We start from the raw sequence: 18,748 nt of genomic DNA on the forward strand, positions 1-18,748 counted from the left end.
ATCAAAGTATATTTTCCTACCTCAGAGGTACTGGCAAGTTAGGATTCATAAAACTTTGATAACAGGCCACAAGGCAGGGTAGCATTGTAGTTAAAAAAATAGGTTTTTGAAATAGACCTAGGTTTATACCCTTTCTCTGCCATTTATTTTTTGTATTCTTGGGCAAGTGACTAAACCTTCGGCCTTCAGTTTCCACATCTGTAAAATGAGAATAATAGAACGCTTATGTCATGCATATTGAGATTGATATCAAGATAAAGCGAGCTAATATAAGCAGAGTGCATTATAACATATACCTGATAAATCAGTTATTATTATTCTTTTGTATATGTGTGTGTACGGGGGTTAACTGTTGTAAAACTGCCATAATTATTCATAAATGCAGTCACTGAGATTCAGTATCAGCCCAAAAGTGCGAGCCTAATGACCTCAAAATAGTCTAAGCCTTTTAACGATGCTTTTAAAGATGTGAAAGCATCTTTGAAACTAACATTAAAAGATGCTAAAGCTGTTTTCCATCTTAGGATTTACATGACTGTATTCTTTATACACAGTTCCAAAGGATGGCCTCAAAAGCCAGGCTGCATTTGAAGAAATGAGGACAAATTACATCAAAGAACTGAGAAAGATGGTAACCAGGTGTCCCAACAATTCTGGACAGAGCTGGCAGAGGTTCTACCAACTGACCAAGCTTCTGGACTCCATGCATGATGTAAGTAGAGCTTCTTGCTGCCTGTTAAACGAAGGGTCCACAGCCACACACTGTGGATCCAGAGAAACTGGAGAGCTGACAAAGTCCTTAGGGCTTGGGGAAGAATAAGGGTAAATTATGCAAGGGAGGCAGCAAGAGGTGGAACCTGATTTGGAATGACATGTTTCTTCAAAATACCTTTGAGACAAACTTCATTTAAAGTAAAAGATAGGCAAGTCCCCCTGGTGGCTCCTCAGGCTAAGGACCCAGTGTTGTCTATGTGAGGATGCAGGTTGGATCCCTGGCTTCACTCAGGGGTTTAGGATCCAGCATCGCCGCAAGCTGTGGCGTAGGCCGGCAGTTGCAGCTCTGATTGGACCCCTGACCCAGAAGTTCCATACGCCACACATGCAGCAGTAAGAAAATTAAAAAATAAAGTAAAAGTTGTGGCTCTTTTCCCTCCTGAGCGGAGCAGAAGAGAAACGTGTGCCATAAAAGCACCCCTGCTGCCACCCCCCACCAAGCTCTGGACCAGAAAGGCCCTCAGATTGGCTACAGGTGTGAGATCAAGTTTCCCATTTCTGCTTGCAATTTAGGAAATGTTTGGTTAATAAGAATGTTTGCTTCAACATTGCATAAATAGTATCCATCTTCTACAACCATTAATCTAATAACCCAATCTTTCAAAAACATTATTAGTGGTCCATGGCCAGCTGGGATCATCTCATTCTTTGCCAAATTTTGAATCTTATATTCGCTATTCCTCATAGGAGTCACCTCTCTTGTCTTGTGTAAATATGGAAAATAAACTCTGAGCTTGTTTCTCATTTACTCAATTACAGATGTAGTCCAGGAGTTTAACAGTTTCTCCCCAATACTGATGTGGATAACTTGGCTTGTTATGTCACTTAAAATATGCTTCATTTTGCAAGCAGTTTTTCCAGTGCTGGCTCAAAAAAGTTGTACACAGTCAAGCTAATTTAGGTTTTGGGTTTTTTTTTCCTTAATATTTGGGATGTTTCCCTACTTTCTTTTGGAAAATCGATCGCCCAAGTTCAGCCTATATGATTTCCCCTTTCACATACTTCGCTGCTATTACGGAAATGTTGACAGGCTTGATGCCCAGTATTATAATAGCATTACTCTTGAAATAATGGTCCATCCTTATGAGATTCATTTAGGCCAGTGCAATTGTATGTTTCTGTGAGTTGGTTGATAAAAGAATGTCACTTGCCAGGGTTTTTACACCAAAGACCCAGTGCATTTCACGTTGGGCTTTGCTTTCTCTGAACGTTTCATATCGGAGTCACCCTCAAGGTAAACACAGCAGTAGATGGTTTTGCTAATTATCAGTGGCCTAGAAGCATGGTTTAATGGGAAATCTCAGGGATGAGGGATGATGGTCAATCAGACTTTGGAGAACACGGCAAATGATGTTCTCCACGTCTCTCCCAAAAGCAAGGAAGCTAAAACGTGGAACAGAGATCCTCTGTCTACCAGAGAACAAGGAGCACAGTTTCTTTCTTCTGCTGGTTTGGTTGAAAGTTCTTCCTAGTGGAGGAAGGAGAGTGCGTAGGAGGTGCGAGTCTTTCTGGATGGATTCTCCCGTTTGTTCAAATGAGGGCATGGGCACAAGTGCAGTTTTGACATGAGTACGTAAGGGTCGTCATGTGAGAAGAGATGGTACACTTTGAAGTAGTTTGCATGTAATGAGACTGACAGCAGGAGATAAAACTTGTTTATCTGCAGCTTTCCGGGGTCTCTGGTCTTTAAAAAGGCACAGTAGGACAGTGGAACCTCTCAGAGGCCTCACCAGCAACCATGGCCTCAAACCATCCTCTGCGGGCTTGTTTTCAACGCCAGCACAATGCTTGGCACAAGATAGGAACTCAGTGGCCAAATGGCTAGATCCTAAGTGATGATTTTCTGCAAAATCCCCCAAGGCAAATCAGTGTCTTTTTAGTATTTTTTTTTTTGTATTGAGGTATAATTGATACAAAGTAAGCCAAACATATTTACAGTGTACCATTTGAGACATTTGACACGCGTATACACCCATGAAACTGTCATCGCAGTCAAGACGACAAGCATCTCCATCATTCCTAGAGTTTCCTTGTGTCTTTTTATAACCTTTCCTGCTAGCTATTCGTTGTTCCCCAGTTACTTTCCATGTTGCTTTCTAGCAATGTAGATGAGTTTCGATATTGTAGTGGTTCCTATACATGGAATCATATATGAAGTCTTTTGTATCTGGCTTCCTTCACTTTGTGTAATTACTTAGGGATTCATCCATGCTGTTGCCATATATCAGTACTTCATTACTCCTCATGGCTGAGTAATATCCCATCATGAAGATATTCCAAGGTTCAGTAGTCCCCTCACCTATGTAGATGGACATGTGGGTGGTTTCCAGATCAGGGACTGCTACTGATAAAGTTGCGCTAAACATCACATGTATGCCTTTGTGTGGACACTGTCTTCTTTTTCTCAAGCCACTATTGGAAGACCTTGGTCATACTGTTGGTGTGTTTTCATTATTTACGAGACTGCCAAACTGTTTGGCAAAGTCGTTAGACAGTTGTGCGTTCCCCTGAGAAGTGTATGTGAGTTCAAATCCACATCCTTGCTAACACTCGGGACCATTAGTCTCTTTAGTTTTAGCCATTCTGATAGCTATGTGGTAATGTGTCCTTGTGGATTGATTTGTATTTCCCCAATGATTGATGATCTTTTCTTGTGCTTATGTACCATCTTTATGTCTTCTTTGCTGAAGTTATCTGTTCAGCTCTTGCTCGTTTTTGAAAACTGGTTTGTTTGTAATTGGGTGGTTGAGTGTTGAGAGTTCTTTATATACTCAAGATATAATTCCTATATAAGATATATAACTTGCAAGTATTTTCTCCCAGTCTGTGGCTTCTCTTTTTATTCTCTTAACAATGTCTTTCCAAGACTAGGAGTTAGGGATTGTAACAAAGTCCAGTGGATTTTTTCTTTTATGATTCATGTTTTTAGTGTTGCAGCTAAGAAATCAATCTCTAAGCCAATGTGACAAAGCTTTTCTCCTCCGTTTTCTTCGAGAGATCACTGTCCTTCACCAACCGATATATAGTAACTCAAAAGTCATTTTTTCACCTATTTTTTCCTGAGCATTTTTGGTTGTTTCTGGTGGGAGGGTAAATCCAATCCACTTTACTCCACTTTGGCTGGAAGGAGAACATTCTTTGGGGAAATGATTGGAATGACTTTAATTCTAAAAATGTTTATTTTAAATCATCAAAAGTGTTTGCTCTTAGAAGTAGCCTAACAGAAGCATCTTGAATGCTCTATTTATATTCCCATCCCAGACAGAACATTGAAAAATGCATTGTAAGTCTAGAGGGACCTTTCTAACATTCACGCTTACTCAGACTTGAGACTGCCTACAGCTTTTTCATTAGAGTAAATTAGTGAGTCAACATTTGTGGAATTTTCTTCCAGGGAACAAAAAGCTACACAAGGACCAGCTCTGTACTTCAGAGCTTCATTCTGGCACCTTGTGGAAAAAGAGCATGTGTTCCTAAGGGTCACACAAATAAGAACCCTGTGGATGTAAATCAAAGTTGTGCTTAAAGAGCTTGCATAGTACGCCCGCCCTCAGGGACGTAGCCATCGATCTGGGGTCACACGCGCACAACACTCTAGATGCATGGTTTTTTCCCCACATGCACGCACACACGTGTTGGCAGAGCAGTGCCAAGGTGCTGAAAGGAACATTCTCTGAAAGAACAGAACAACAGGTTGGCAGTTCCATATTTGAATCAGTCAGCACCTTTACTAAATCATAAGCCCTCCAAACATCAATCTTTCCTTCCCAAAAGGTTCCAAGAAAGCAGCTGGGGCCAGGATCCTAGGAAGAGGTGTATTTTTGCATTGTGAATATTTGCGCATTATATGTAAATACAGATCCCTTATTTTTTTTCTAGAAAGAATCGAGAATTACTAGTCATCCTCTAGCCATTGCTTGAAATGGCAGTTAATTTCCTATGAATGTAAGAGGCACATTTCTAATGAATTGATTGGCACCCTCTATTCATTCATGGGAATCAAGGACTATTTATGTTATTATCAGCTAGTAAACATTAAATGATGATATTAATAGTGTTTCTTGGAAGGAAAAAATTGCCCTTGTTCTGTTAAATAGTTTCAGGGTCCTCCTGTTGTAATCGACTTTCTTTCCATAAATGGTGCCTCATGTCTCGAAAAACTGATGAGCCCACAGAGGATACAAAATAAGTATAAGACACCAACCCCAGCCTCAGATTGCTTAGATTCTAGAGAGAGCAAAGCGCAAGGCAGATGGGAACTCTAAAACCTCCCTCTAAGATGGGTATTAGTCTCATTATTTCCATTCCTATCTTTGTTAGAGAAACAGGTTCCTCTCATTCAACAAACAAGTTAAGTGTCTAAAAGCATCAGGCAGTGCACTAAGCGGGAGAGACCCAAGCTGGCCTCCAGCAGCTTTCATACTGCTCAATCAAACAGCACTGGACAGGGCAGCAGGCTGAGGCCTCTGCAGAGATGAGCACACCGAGACTTGTGGGCTCACTGATGTTGCTTTTGAGTTGCTGGAAAGCCTTGTGGAGAAGGTCTAGGAACCAGCTGTGCTGGGTAGCGGACATGGAAGGCTCGGGGATGGCAGAGTGGGGTTGCCTTTATTTCATGGAAGAAGAGACAGAGGTCCAGGGAGTGATTTCTCAAGGTCCGTAGGAGCCAGTGGCAGCGGGAACCCTCTTGACTGACTGACTGGTGCTGCCCACTCTACCCATGTGATGAAGGAGGGCTTTAGGTGGATGGCAGCTGGTGGGTTTCAGGCTGGGCTACATCTTCGGGGATCAGAAAGCTAAAATGAGCAACACTGAACACAGCTGCACTGCTCCCCGGCTCCCAGTCTCCTCGGGCTCTTCTCTGGCATCTTTTGGAAATCTCTTAGGTTTCGTGAGGCGCAGGGTTACAGCTTGAAGGCAGCGATCCTGGTGTAATATTAAAACATCACATGTGTTCAGCAGTTCTCAAAAGAAAATATCATGTCTGAGGCAGCTTGGGTGGAGAGGCTTTCACCTCCACTGGTGATCATTAAACCTGGCTGAGAACCTACCCATTGCCTGGGTGGGCACCGGCCTGTCCCCTGGCATGACCAGAATCCTGTTCCCATGCGGTTGCCTTCTCTGGTTGCAGAGGGGCGGTGACACTGCCCAGGTAGCTGTCCTCCAGCCAGGGTCTCGAAGCGCAGCTTCCCTTCTGTGAGGGGGAGGCAGGCACCAAGAGAGCGGGACAAGCGGTGAGTCAGGACCTGCCCCGCGCATGCGCACAATGGGAGACTCCAGTCTCCACGTAGAGAGGGCGTTACCATGCAGCGACAGGATCACCCACAAAAGAGATACCGCTGAATGCGCTTGGGACTAGAAAGAAATTATTTTGGGATCCCTGTTGCTCATTTAACAAGCGGGTGCTTTTGCATCCAGGTGGTGATAGTGGCAGTTTCTGTTCTGACTTCACCCTGGGTGGTTTTGAGGGCGATGCAGATCTTTTTCTTCCCCCCACCCTGAAACATGACAGCCCCAGGTAGAGGGGATCCACCATTTGGGGTGCCTGCAGCTTTCGTAACTGATTGTGTTTCACCTCTTTGCACTCAAGGTCTCCTCCAGAAAAGTTCTGAGATCCAAATAAGAGCTCGAGGCAGATTGGTGACCAGCAGCATGGTCTGTGCTACGGCACCAACATTTCTCTCTGTAAACTTGGGCGCTTTGCTTAAATTTTTCAGCCCTCAGTTTCTTCAGCTGTAAAATGGGAATACTCATCTTCTAGGGAATTTTTGGAAGTTGCATGAAATACCAAGTCCTAAGGAATCCACAGTGTAACAAGCACCTACCCAACAAATGCTCACCCTTTTGCTTCCCCTTTTCCAAACTGAGTTTCCCCAAAACCGTGTCTCTGCACCACCAAAGATCATCATCCATCAGGCAGTTTTAGTTTACCCTCAGCAGAGGCAATTCAAACAAGCCCATAGCAGGTGCCTTCAAGGAGATGACAGCCTGAAGATGGCAAGACCAAGCAGGGCAGTGGGCAGGAAAGGCCATTCCACAGTGTAGGACAGTCATCTGGCCATGAATCACATAGACTTAAGCCTTTCCAAGTCACTTCCGGTCCCAATGCTCTGTGTGTCCTTCTGGTTACCAGAGGAGGCTGGTGTTGCTAGAACATGTTGGGTGTGCTTGAGACACTTTCTGATTCACTGATGGGATGAAAGGTGTTTGATGATGGAGACAAGGGCAGTCGGCTGTGAGGTCACCATGAGGAGGGAGCAATGTTGGTGAATGAAACCCTTGCCCCGGTGTTGTCACTCTGAATAAGCACTGAAGCCTGGCCGCACTGCCTCAGCGTGTAGAGGGACATTTCTTTTTCTTTCTCTTGCTCTGGTGACCATCAAGTGAGATTGTGTGATTCTCTATGTGACAGGAAGTACTCAGTGCTGGCAATAAGGACCCCCAGGTGTGTATGTACGAGAGTGGGGTGTGTGTGTATATGTGGGTGTGTGTGTGTGAGAGAGAGAGAGAACGAGAGGAGGGGGAGGAGGGAGTTCCCTGGTGGTCTGGTGGTTAGGACCCAGCACTTCCACTACTGCAGCCCCATGTCAGTCACTGGTCTGGGAACTGAGATCAAGCCATTGCATGCCGCAGCCAAAAAAATAAAGGAGAGAGGTTGAGATTCAAAATCATATTGTATCCTCACTGAGTGAAACAACCATTTAGTACAACTTTTAGTGGTATTTCACTGCCTTCTTCTCTGACAAAACCGTGACTAAGAAAGATTCTAAATAAAGGAAGAGTTGTTTATGCCAGAGTCAGCGAAGTGAGCAAAGCCTCATCTTCCAGGGCACCAGGGAGGGGCAAGACCCACTCCTCCTGGAGAAGAAGTCTTCATAGGTAAAGATTTCAGATGAACAGAGTCATTGATGTGGCAGATCTTATTCATTATCTAGTCGGTGAAACCAACAGGCCGGTTATTAACAGTTCACGGCATCTCTTTCTGTAGCCCTATTTTTGCGTTTGCCTTTATAAAGTTCTCCTGTCAAGGACAGCGTGGAGTTCAGACTGCATTGCCCTAGGTTAATTGTGCCCATGAATGCTTTTCATCTAGGAAAAAAAAAATGTGTGTGTGTATAACTGAAAGAAATGCATCAAATATACTTAAAAATGGGGGGAAATGGAAAAATATAGGTCAGAATGTTTTTTTTTTTCAATATTGTGGATAAATAAGGAAAAGAATGACTTTGGGTATGGTGCGGAAAGGTCTAGATGGTTCCAGGCTTGGTGTGTTTCATGTGCTGGGAGCTGGGCCCACAAAGCCCAGCTGGAAGACGCAAGTCTCTGTAACTTCCAGGGTGCCCTTGCCTGTTGTGTGTTCCTTTGCTCACCACGTTCATGGTTAAGGGCACCACTGCTCAGTGATCACAACTGTGTTTCTCCAGGCTCCCTCGTGATGCCCTGGGAGGCCATTGTTTGATGCAGTCGTACTTGTTGAACTTTGCTTTTGTCACTTGTGCTTTTGGTGTCATGTCCAAAAAGTCATTGCCAAGACCCGTGTCAAGGAGCCCTGGACAGGGAGGCACATGCATGGCCTCCTCCACTGGACCAGGCACTGGGCTGGTACTGAGGATACAGTGGCAGCCAAGGAGACTTGGTCCGTGACCTCAGGGTGTGCGGTCTGATGGGGAATAGAGGAGATACGTCAACTGGGAATTAGAATGCAGCGGTGTGATGGGTGCTCGAGATGGACTGTAAGGCCCGTGGCTGGGGTGTCCAGAAGGTGAAGCGGCAGCATGGAGATGGGCCAGGGCATGAGATCAGGGAAGTGATCGCTGAGCTGCATCCCAAAGGCAAAGTAGGAGTTGGCTGGACAGACAGAGGGAAGCTAACCCAAGCCAAAGGAATTATTGTCCCAAGGGAGAGGGTGCATGGTGATTTTGAGGAAGGGAGAATTTCCTTGTATCTTAGAGCATCAGCGAGGAACAGAGAGAAGTGAGGATGGAGCACCTGGAGGGAGCTATTGAGGGGTTTTGAGCACATCTGTAGAGAATCTAGGGCTGCTCCTTCCAACGTGGTAACCACTGGCCACCCATGGCCATTGACATGTAAATTAAGTAAAATTTAAAATTGAGTTCCTCAGGCCCACTAGCCACAGTTCAAGTGCCCAGCAGCCACAGATGGCCCATTGCCATCATCTTGGGCTGCGCAGGCAGTCATATTGGACAGGGCTGATCTAGAGAGTCTATTAGAGGAGGAGCAAAGGGCCAGTGAGGATGCTGGTGCAGTGGTCCAAGTAAGAGACTGGGGCTGGGAGCTAAGTTAGAGCAGGGGCAAGGGGACCTAGGGCAGATTCAGGTGGTGGAATGGACAGCTCTTGGTGGTGGCTAGGACATGGGAGTTGAAAGAGGAGGGAGGGAGTTTACACTGGCCCCTCGGGGCTTGGAGGTAGGCTGGTGGGTGGGGCAGCACCAGCCCTGGGCAGGGGGAGGCGGGGAAGGAGCTTTGTCAGGGGAGATAGGGAGCATGTTTGGGATGTACTGATTGGAGGTGCCCTGTGGAATCCGAGGGCAAATGTCAGGTGAGCTCAGGGCTCTGTGTAGATGAGAATGATGAAGCAAAGTGCCGATGCTGCCTCAGGAGATACTGTGTGTGGTGGTCACTGATGCCTGGAGCCCATGGTACCACCTGGGCGTCCGTGTAACCATGTTGACCTGGACCCAGAGGAAGATAACTACTAAGGGACCCAAAACAGGAAGGCATCTGCAGAAAGTCTGGGCAGGCACTGCTGCTGAAGTGAGATAAGGAGGCAAAAAGAGGGGCACGGGGCAAGCCACAAAATAGTGTCCTCCACTGTGCAAATGAGGGGTCAGGGGGCAGAAGCTGCAGGGAGGTCAGTAGCCATAGCAACAAGAAGGTTATTGTGAGGAATAACTGATTGCTTCAGCCTGTGTTAATGCTCACTTGTTTCTAAGAACTGTCAGAAGCCACAAAGCAAATAGGACTACAGTAAACTTTATAGAAGGTCAAGGTGTTGTCCAATAGATCTCCTTAGTAAAACTGCTTTAATAAAATGGAAGTATGAGTCTTTCTGTGATGTGAGCATTTTGAATGTGGTTGAGAGAACTTGCAAAATTTTGTGTTTGTGTTTAAATAAAGCAAACTCTATAAATAACCCCAAATCAAACTCTCTTACGGACCTAGAGCCATGTATGAGTAATCTTGAATTAGTGAAAGCTTTATTATGTATTATATACATATATATAATGTACTATATACATGTGTATAGAATATTTATATTGAGATATGTAGGTAGGTGATAGATACACACACAGGTAGCTAGGTAGATAGGCAGGCAGGTGGATGGATGGATGGATGGATGGATGGATGGATGGATGGATGGATATGAGTATTTGGCACTGAAGAGCTGTGGATACAGATGAGAATTTGGTAACAGAGGCAGCCATGATGCTTCAGAGCTGGTCTCGCATTTCAAGTCAACCTTTATCAGTAATGTTAATCCTGAGTGCTTTCTCACCCATCCTTTCGCATTACACCATAATTATAATAATAATTTCCAGTTGCAGCCACGAACTTGATCTCCTTTTTTCTTTTGTGTTTGGCATGGTTTTCTGCAGCTGACTTAATGCAAAATCTGGGTTATTTCCTTATCTCCTTAGAAAAGATTGATTTAAAACATTTAAACATTTTCAGTGGCTAGTGTTTGGACTATTAAAGAGAGTGCTTACCAACTGCTGATCAATCACCAGGCAGCATTCTGAGATGCTGTTCTATGTGACTTGAGAGAAATGAGAGGAAAAACTTCAATATGGGAGTTTGTCATTCCTTTTTTTTTAATTGTGGTAAAACACACAAACATAAAATTTACTACTCAAATGACTTTTAACTCTACAGTTCAGTAGTAAGTACATTCTCAGTGTTGTGCAAACCATCTCCAGAACTCATCTTGCAAAACTGAAATGCCATACCTAGTAACTCCTGTTTCCCCTCCCCCTGACCAAAACAACCACCTTGCTACTTCCTATCTCTGAATCTGATCACCCTAGTATTTGTCTTCTTGAGACCGGCTTATTTCATGTAGTATAATATCCTCCTTTGTCATCCATGTTGTAGCATGTGTCAGAATTTCCTTCCATCTTAAGGCAAATAATATTCCACTGTATGTCTACACCACATTTGGTTTATTCATTCATCTTCCAGCAGACAATCACTTTACCCCTTGGCTATGATGAATAATGCTGCTATGGCCATGATTGTGCACGTATATCTGAGACCCTACTTTCAGTTTTAGGGGTATGTTCCTAGAAATAGGATTGCTTGGTCATAGGATAATTCTCTGTTTAATTTTGTTAAGGAACCATCAAACCCTTTTCCAGCTTTTTACTTTCCCACTGAGAGGGCACAAGGGTTCTACTTTCTCTACATCCTCATCAACACTTGTTACTTTTGCTGGGGTTTCTTGATAGTGGCCACCCTAATGGGTTTATCTGTTTGGGGTTTTTTGGTTGGTTTTTTTATTTTTCTGCTTTTGGCTGCCCCCACAGCATATGGAAGTTCCTGAGCCAGGGATCAAATCCAAGCTGCAGCTGTGACCTATGCCACAGCTGCAGCAAAGCCAGATCCTTAACCCAGTGCACCACAGTGGGAACTCCCCTAATGGGCTTTTAACTTATATCTTGTTGTGGTATTGGTTTGCATTTCCCTTGTGATTAGTGATATTGAACATCTCTCCACGTACTTATTGCCCATTTGTGTGTCGTCTTTGGAGAATGGTCCAATTTCTTTGGCCACTTTTAAAAATTGGGTTTTTGTTGTTGTTGTTGAGCTGTAGGAGTTCTTAATGTGTTCTGAATTTTAACCCCTTATCCAATATATAATTTGCAAGTATTTTCTCCCATTGCATGGGTGTTTTTGTTTTGTTTTAGTTAAAAAATATATTTCCTTATTTTGTTTATTTAATTTTTCTCCAATTCCATGGATTTTTTCTTGGTGTCAAACTTGTTCTCCTATGAACTTATAATAATGGTAGTTTGTTTCTTCTCATCTTTAACTGGCAGAACTAAAAGTTGTGTCTGATCCCAATTTATTTCAAGAGGGGACAAAGGCATTTTTGTTACGATAACCACTCCTTTGGCTTTGTATTTCATTTCATAAGTTTCCTAAGCATACCCATCGAACCTGTGCTGTTATTTATGGCTAGTTTTGGAAATCTGCAAGAGGATAAAGTCCTGTAGGAATGCTGGGGAGAAACTCAGACCTTGCCTTGATTGGGAAGGTTAAGGGAACTGCACATTTCCACCTGACTCCATGAGATTTATGATGTCATAGGATTAAGATCCACTGAGGGTCGGAGAAGCCATGTTCATAGAACATCACATCTGACGTCCAGAAATCTCCTCCTAATCTGAAATCTGTCTAGGGAAGATTTTGGAAAATTATCTCATTGTCTAACACCTGTGTCAAGAAATCCCCCTTCTTATGTGGCCTGAATCCCACTTCTTACAATTTAAAATAACTATATAATACCTGGGATTTACCTTGTGCCTTTCTCAGTAAGCTCTGTCATTAAATCCTTCTAATATCTCCATAAGGTAAGGATGAGTAAATGTTACTATTTACACCTCATCACCTCACCTTAATTCCTTTCTCTATAAAAAGGGAGTACTAGTAATATTTACTCATTTTTTATGGTTTTTATAGAGAAAAGGCTTAAGGCAGGGAGTGGCTAAGTGCATTCTCCCTGGCGCATAGGGGAGGCAGGCCCAGGACGCAGGCGCCGGCGAGGGTGAGAAGCACCTGTGGGGCCAACGGTGCAGAGCCAGCCCTGCACCTGGTGAGCCCTGTGGCTCCTGGGAGCTTAGCTGTCACATCGGGACCCCGCACATGAAAGAGCCTCCCTCTTGGTTTGATGCTCTGGTTTGATGCCATCTTGAAATTCTTAGTGGACTTTGAACAAGGGGCCCCCTAGTTTCATTTGGCACTGCGCCCAACAAATAACACGGCCTGTCCCAAGCATCATGTAATCTATTTATGATCGTGTTGATCAGTGGGGGGATGCATATGAAGAGCAGCTGGCAGCGTGTGGGGCCTGAGCACATGTGTCTGTGAGAGGAGGTTGCAGGGCTGTGAAAGGCAGAAACATCAATGGATCCAGGCATGAGGACCGAAGGGAACAAGACACAGATACACTGAAAGGGAACTTAAAACTCAGGCCAGTTTTGCGGTTTTTTTGGCTTTTAACAAAATTCACTAACTGTCATTATTTAAGCTCCAAGAAAAATCTAGAAGGAACCAAAGTCAGCATAGCTAATATTTTTACGAGCGTACATTTTTTATTTTATTTAAATGAGTTTTAAGATGGTAAGCTAAATGTATTTAATATCATTTAAAGATAGTTGCAAGGTTCCCTGGTGACCTACTGGTTAAGGATGCAACATTGTCACTGAAGTGGGGCAGGTTCAGTCTCTGGTCTGGGAACTTCCACATGCTGTGGAGGCGGCCAAAAAAAAAAAAAAAGACATTTGTGTATCTCCTTAATTTATAGTCACTCTTTATATGAAAGTAAATAAGGGAAATGTAAAGCTATTTTTCATGGCTACAGTGTATTTTTCTTATCGGGAAATTATGCAGGTATCCAAAAATTATTGATTACATAACACGAACAGTAGTCTAAAATCTTAGAGAGGCTAAAGGTCTGGGGAAAAAAATTTAAATCAGAATATCTTATTTAGATTAGCATTAGGAAAGTTTACAGGGTTAAACACTCTTTAAAAAAATCTGCCAATTCCATTTCATTTATTACAAATGTTTTTATATTTTTCGCAATTTTAAACACTATCTAGAAAAAAAATTGTACCTCCAAAGACACATGGAACTGATAGAAGTTTTCAGAGTAAATCACTGCACATTAAACACAAAGGCCGAATTTGACACCCAGAAAACAACAGTGAAGAAATTTCATAAGGGAAGGAAATGCTGTTAAGCAATAAAAAGGAGGAGCGTTATTACCAGTGTTGTTTTAGACCTGGGCTCATCATTTTAAATGACTGAGATGTAAAAGGCCAGGAAGATGCCAGTGGATCAATTTTATTTATCAAGGTCATGGTTCATGGGATTAGAAAGTGTGTATGATTTCGCACATACCCAATCATCTTTATTTTTGCAGATTCTGTATTTATGAATTTGTCGACTCGTTAAAATGTACTTGTAACCCTCAAATCAATCACTACTCAGGGCATTGTCACACTCATTCACAGACATGTACAGAGCAGTGAAAACTTTGTCATCAAATGAGTACGTTGCCAACAAGGTCAAGCAAAGTGACATTCTGCCTTCTTCTTTCAGCTCTCAGTACAGTTAAGTGTTCTTGTCGTGGACTATTTAGTGCCATATGTCTTTTGTTGGTTTGTTTTTGGATTTTTGTTGGTGGTTTTTGCTGTTTAAAATTGTTCCTAAATGTACCCCCTCACACACTGTCTTATGTTCCTCAGCACAAGAGGCTATGATGTGCCTTCTGGAGAAAATGAGTGTGTTCAAGCTTCGTTCAGGCCTGAGTTATGATAATGCCATTGGGCATGAGTTCTGTGTAAAGGAATTGGCAGCGTACTTTGAATAAGGCGTCTTTAAAAAGAAACACACATAAAACAATGTCAGGTATTGATTATCTAATGAAAAATGTCATGATCAGTAGCTTGTGGGAACCTAACCCTGCATTTCCCCTAGGAGCCGAGGTTCCATATTGGCTAATTTACTCTTGGCCACGACTTTATAGAAAGTAACTACCGCAAACGATGAGAATCAACTGTAAACTCCTGAATACATGGCCCAAACTGGAAGAAGTGATGGCAGCTCTCCATGTAAATGACAAATGCTGGAGCCTTTAAGCAGGACAGTGTCTTCAGTTACCTAGTTCAACCCCTTTATGGACAAGAATTCTTTCTAAAGCATTTCTTAAAGGCTGGGAGGATCTGTATAATATTTGGAACACCAGATCTCGCCACCACCATATCACCCGATTCATAGACTCCCCCCCCCCCCACCTTTAACATTTCTGAAATCAGGAGACATGTTACTCCTGATTTATTTATTTTCGCAAACACCCAAAACCCACTCTCCCATAGCTGTTTACTAAATCCCTGGTGTGCCTTTCAGTCCAGGGCCAACAGTGTTTCCACAAAGGATCAGGTAGTAAATGCTGGAGGCTTTGTGGGCCCATGGGCTTTGTCACAGCTACTCGGGTCTGCCATTGTAGCCTGAAAGCAGCCGCAGGTAGTATCTACATGAATGGGCATGGCTGTGTCCCAGTAAAACTTTTTCATCTAATCGTCACATGTCACAAAATACTCTTCCCCCTCCCCTGCCCCCAACCATTTAAAAGTGGAAAAAACAAAAATCATTATTACGACAGATTTGGCCTGGAAGCCATATTTAGCCAAACTCTCTCATTCCTTCAGTGGCATGATGGAGTCAAAAAAAGAAATTCAACCACCTTGGTTTCTACTGCAGGATCCTACCTGGCTCAGAAGAGCCCTTGGTCCTTGGCCAGTGGCATCTGCACCTCATTGCTCAGTGTTCCTTTTCTTTCAGACATTGAAGTAAAGATTGAATGACTTAGTCTTGATTTAAGCTTAATCTTGATTTAACCAGATATTAAAGTTGGTAACTTCTAAATATGAATTGGTTTAGATTTTTCCACTGCCTTGTGAAGTATACATTTGCACAAAGGATCTAGGAAATATTGAAAACAAAATTAGCCAAAGTTCATACTTCTATATACAGTAACATGCCAATGCATTTCAGACACAACCCTTTCATTAGATTTCCTTTGTTCAGCAATGTTCTAATTATCCCTTTATCTTTAAGCTCTACTTTCTGCTTTTCCATTGTGTCGTTTTTCTTTGTGTTTTTCACATGTACAATAGACCTTATTCACGAGAAGGCGGAACTGCGATCTAGAACGAGGCTCGTAACACAAGGAAACTTAAACAGGGTGGAAATTAAATAAATTTAAGTACAAAAAAAATTAGAAGGAAATTGAACCCATCTTGCTTAGCACAGCAGTGAAACACCATATTTTGAAGACTGAATATTCATCACTGACCAGAGATCAGTGGCTGGTGTTGAATTTATTATAAAAATGGTGATGAAGAAGGAATGTAAAATGCAACCTCAAATAACAATCAGATGCTGGTGGGTGGGGGCGGGGGTGAACTTTGCAGCATCTCCTTGGCTTTGCAGGAGATGTTGAGCAGCCTACTTCCCACAGCAGCCCACTTCTGGGCACCTGGTCTAGCCCACCTGCTCGAGCCCACACCAGCCTAAGGTGGGGAACAAGCCCTGTGCAACCACATGGGAAAGCCCTGCAGGGGGTCCATTTGCCTAGCATTTGCAGCAGAGCTCACCTGAGAGCAAGTAGCCCCATTGAGGCCTGTCTCCTGCTTCAGGGGCACATGTGAATCCAGATGTCCGAGTCCATGAGGGCTGGCCCTTGACAGAGGGCAGTTTTCAAAATAGTGAATCAACAAAAGATACCCCTTCTAGATGGCAACTTTGCTGCCAGTGGTAATAGCTCAGAGCCCCAGAACACCCCACTAAGTTCCCCAAATGCCTCCTATAAGCCAAGAACTTAGCTGATACACTGAACATAGTCACCGCTAAGCTTTTGGCCAAGAAATGCTTTTTGGTGAGGATTTAAAAACCAGTCTTTTGGAGTTCCCATCATGGCGCAGCGGAAATGCATCTGACTGGGAAAAATGAGGTTGCGGGTTTGGTCCCTGGCCTTGCTTGGTGGATTAAGGATCCAGCATTGCCATGGGCTGTGGTGCAGGTTGCAGACTTGGCTCAGATATAACATTGTTGTGACTGTGATGTAGGCCTGCAGCTGTCGCTCCAATTAGACCCCTAGCCTGGGAACCTCTATATGCCATGGGTGTGGCCCTAAAAAACAAAAAAATTTAAAAAAATAAAAACCATTCTTTTGAGATATTTTTCTGATGGTGCCTTTTTTAAATGGAGCTATAATTGACATATAACATTGTATGAGTTTAAAATAGAAATGTATGATTACTTTGATACATTTCTATGTTGCATAATGATTATGTGATCACTACCACAGCATTAGCTAACATCTCTGTCATGTCACATAATCATTTCTTTTTTTTGGTAGGAACAGTTAAGATCTAGTCTCTTAGCAGCTTTATAAAACAGCATTGTTGCCTATAATCACTATGGATGCATTCGATCTCTAGGACTTAACTGCTGGTTGCAAGTTTGTACCCCAAACAACATGTCCCTAATTCCCCCATCCCCCTGGGAACCACCACTTTACTCCCTGTTTTTAGGAGTTGGCTGTTTTAGATTCCACATATAAGCAGTAGTTTTTCTGTGTCAGGCTCACCTCACTTAGCATAATGCCCTCATCAAAATTATTGCAAAAACAGAATTTCCTTCTCCTGGCTGAAAAATTCCGTGTGTGCGTGCGTGTGTGTATTACATCTGCGTCATCCATTCATCTGTTGACACTTAAGTTGTTTCCCCATCTTGGCTATTGTGAATGGAGCGACAGCAAACATGTAGAGAACATGTATCTCTGATATTCTTTTCTCCTTTCCTTCAGATACATCTGCAGGAGTGGAGTTGCTGGAGCATATGGTAGTTCTGGTTATAATGTTTTGAGGAACCTCCGTACCATTTTCCATAGTGGCCAAACCACTTTGCAGCCCCTGCGAACAGCAGCGCAGAGGATCCCTTCTCTTTACATCCTCACTAACCTGTTTCTCTTGTCTTCTTGGTGATCGCATTCTAATAGCTGTTGTCTCTAACAGGTGTCACCATCTGTTATCAGTGAAATACCAATGGGTTGATACTGCATTGTGGTTTGGATGTACACTTCCCTGATTAGTGATGTGGAGCATCTTTTCATGTACCTGTTGGCCATTTAGATGTCTTCTTTGGGAAAATGTCTATTCGGTTCCTCTGCCTATTGTTTAATCAAATTTTTATTATTGAGTTATATATGAGTTTTTATATGTTTTAGCTGTTAATCCCTTATCTGATACATGATTTGAAGATATTGTCTCCTATTCTGTACCTATTCTGTGGTTTGTCTTTTCATCTTTTGATTGTTTCTTTCGCTCTGCAAAAGCTTTTTAGCTAGATGGAGCTGTACTTGTTGAACTATGCTTTTGTTACTTGATAAGCTTTTGATGTCATATCCAGAAAATCATTGCCAAAACCAATGTCAGGGAGCTTCTTTCCTCTGTTTTCTTCTATGATTTTGCAGCATCATGTCTTATGTCTTCAGACCATTTTGAGCTAATTTTTGTGAGTGGTATAAGATATGGGTCCAGTTTCATTCTTCTGTGTGTGATTGTCCAGTGTTCCCAACACCATTTGTTGAAGAGACTATACTTTCTCCATTGAGTGTTCTTGGCTCCCTTGTAAAATATTAGTTGATCATAAATGAAGGGATTTATTCTGGGCTCTCTTTCTGGCCCACCAGTCTATGCATCTATTTATTTGCTATTACCACATTATTTAATTACTGTGATTTTGTAGTATAGTTTGAAATCAAGAAAAGTGATGCCTCTATTTTTCTTTTGCAAGATTGCTTTGTCTATTTGAAGTCTTTTGTGGTTCCATACAAATTTTAGGATTGTTTTTCTATTTCTATGAAAAATACCATTGGAATTTTGATGGGAATTGTATTGAATTTATACATGGTTCGGGTAGCGTGGACACATTAACAATATTGTTCTTTGATTCATGAACACAGGATGTCTTTCCATTTGTGTCTTCTTCAGCTTCTTTCAACATAGTCTTGGTAGTTTTCAGTGTATAGATCTTTCACTTCTTTGGTTAAATTTATTCCTAATTTATTGTTTTGATCCTATTGTGAATGGGATAGTTTTCTTTTTTTCAGGTTTCATTGTTAGTATATAGAAATACAGTGGACTTCTGTGTGTTGACTATGTAT

General features: G+C 42.6%; 1 protein-coding gene across 1 annotated transcript in view; it reads left to right on the plus strand.

The window, feature by feature from the left end:
* Positions 1–18,748, plus strand: part of NR3C2 (nuclear receptor subfamily 3 group C member 2) — a 367,598-nt gene that overhangs the window by 336,081 nt on the left and 12,769 nt on the right. The window contains 1 exon segment of the mRNA XM_047799634.1: positions 555–712. Coding sequence (XP_047655590.1) covers positions 555–712 — 158 coding nt within the window.

This window comes from Phacochoerus africanus, chromosome 10 (assembly GCF_016906955.1).
Source record: "Phacochoerus africanus isolate WHEZ1 chromosome 10, ROS_Pafr_v1, whole genome shotgun sequence".
Classification (NCBI taxonomy): Eukaryota; Metazoa; Chordata; class Mammalia; order Artiodactyla; family Suidae; genus Phacochoerus; species Phacochoerus africanus.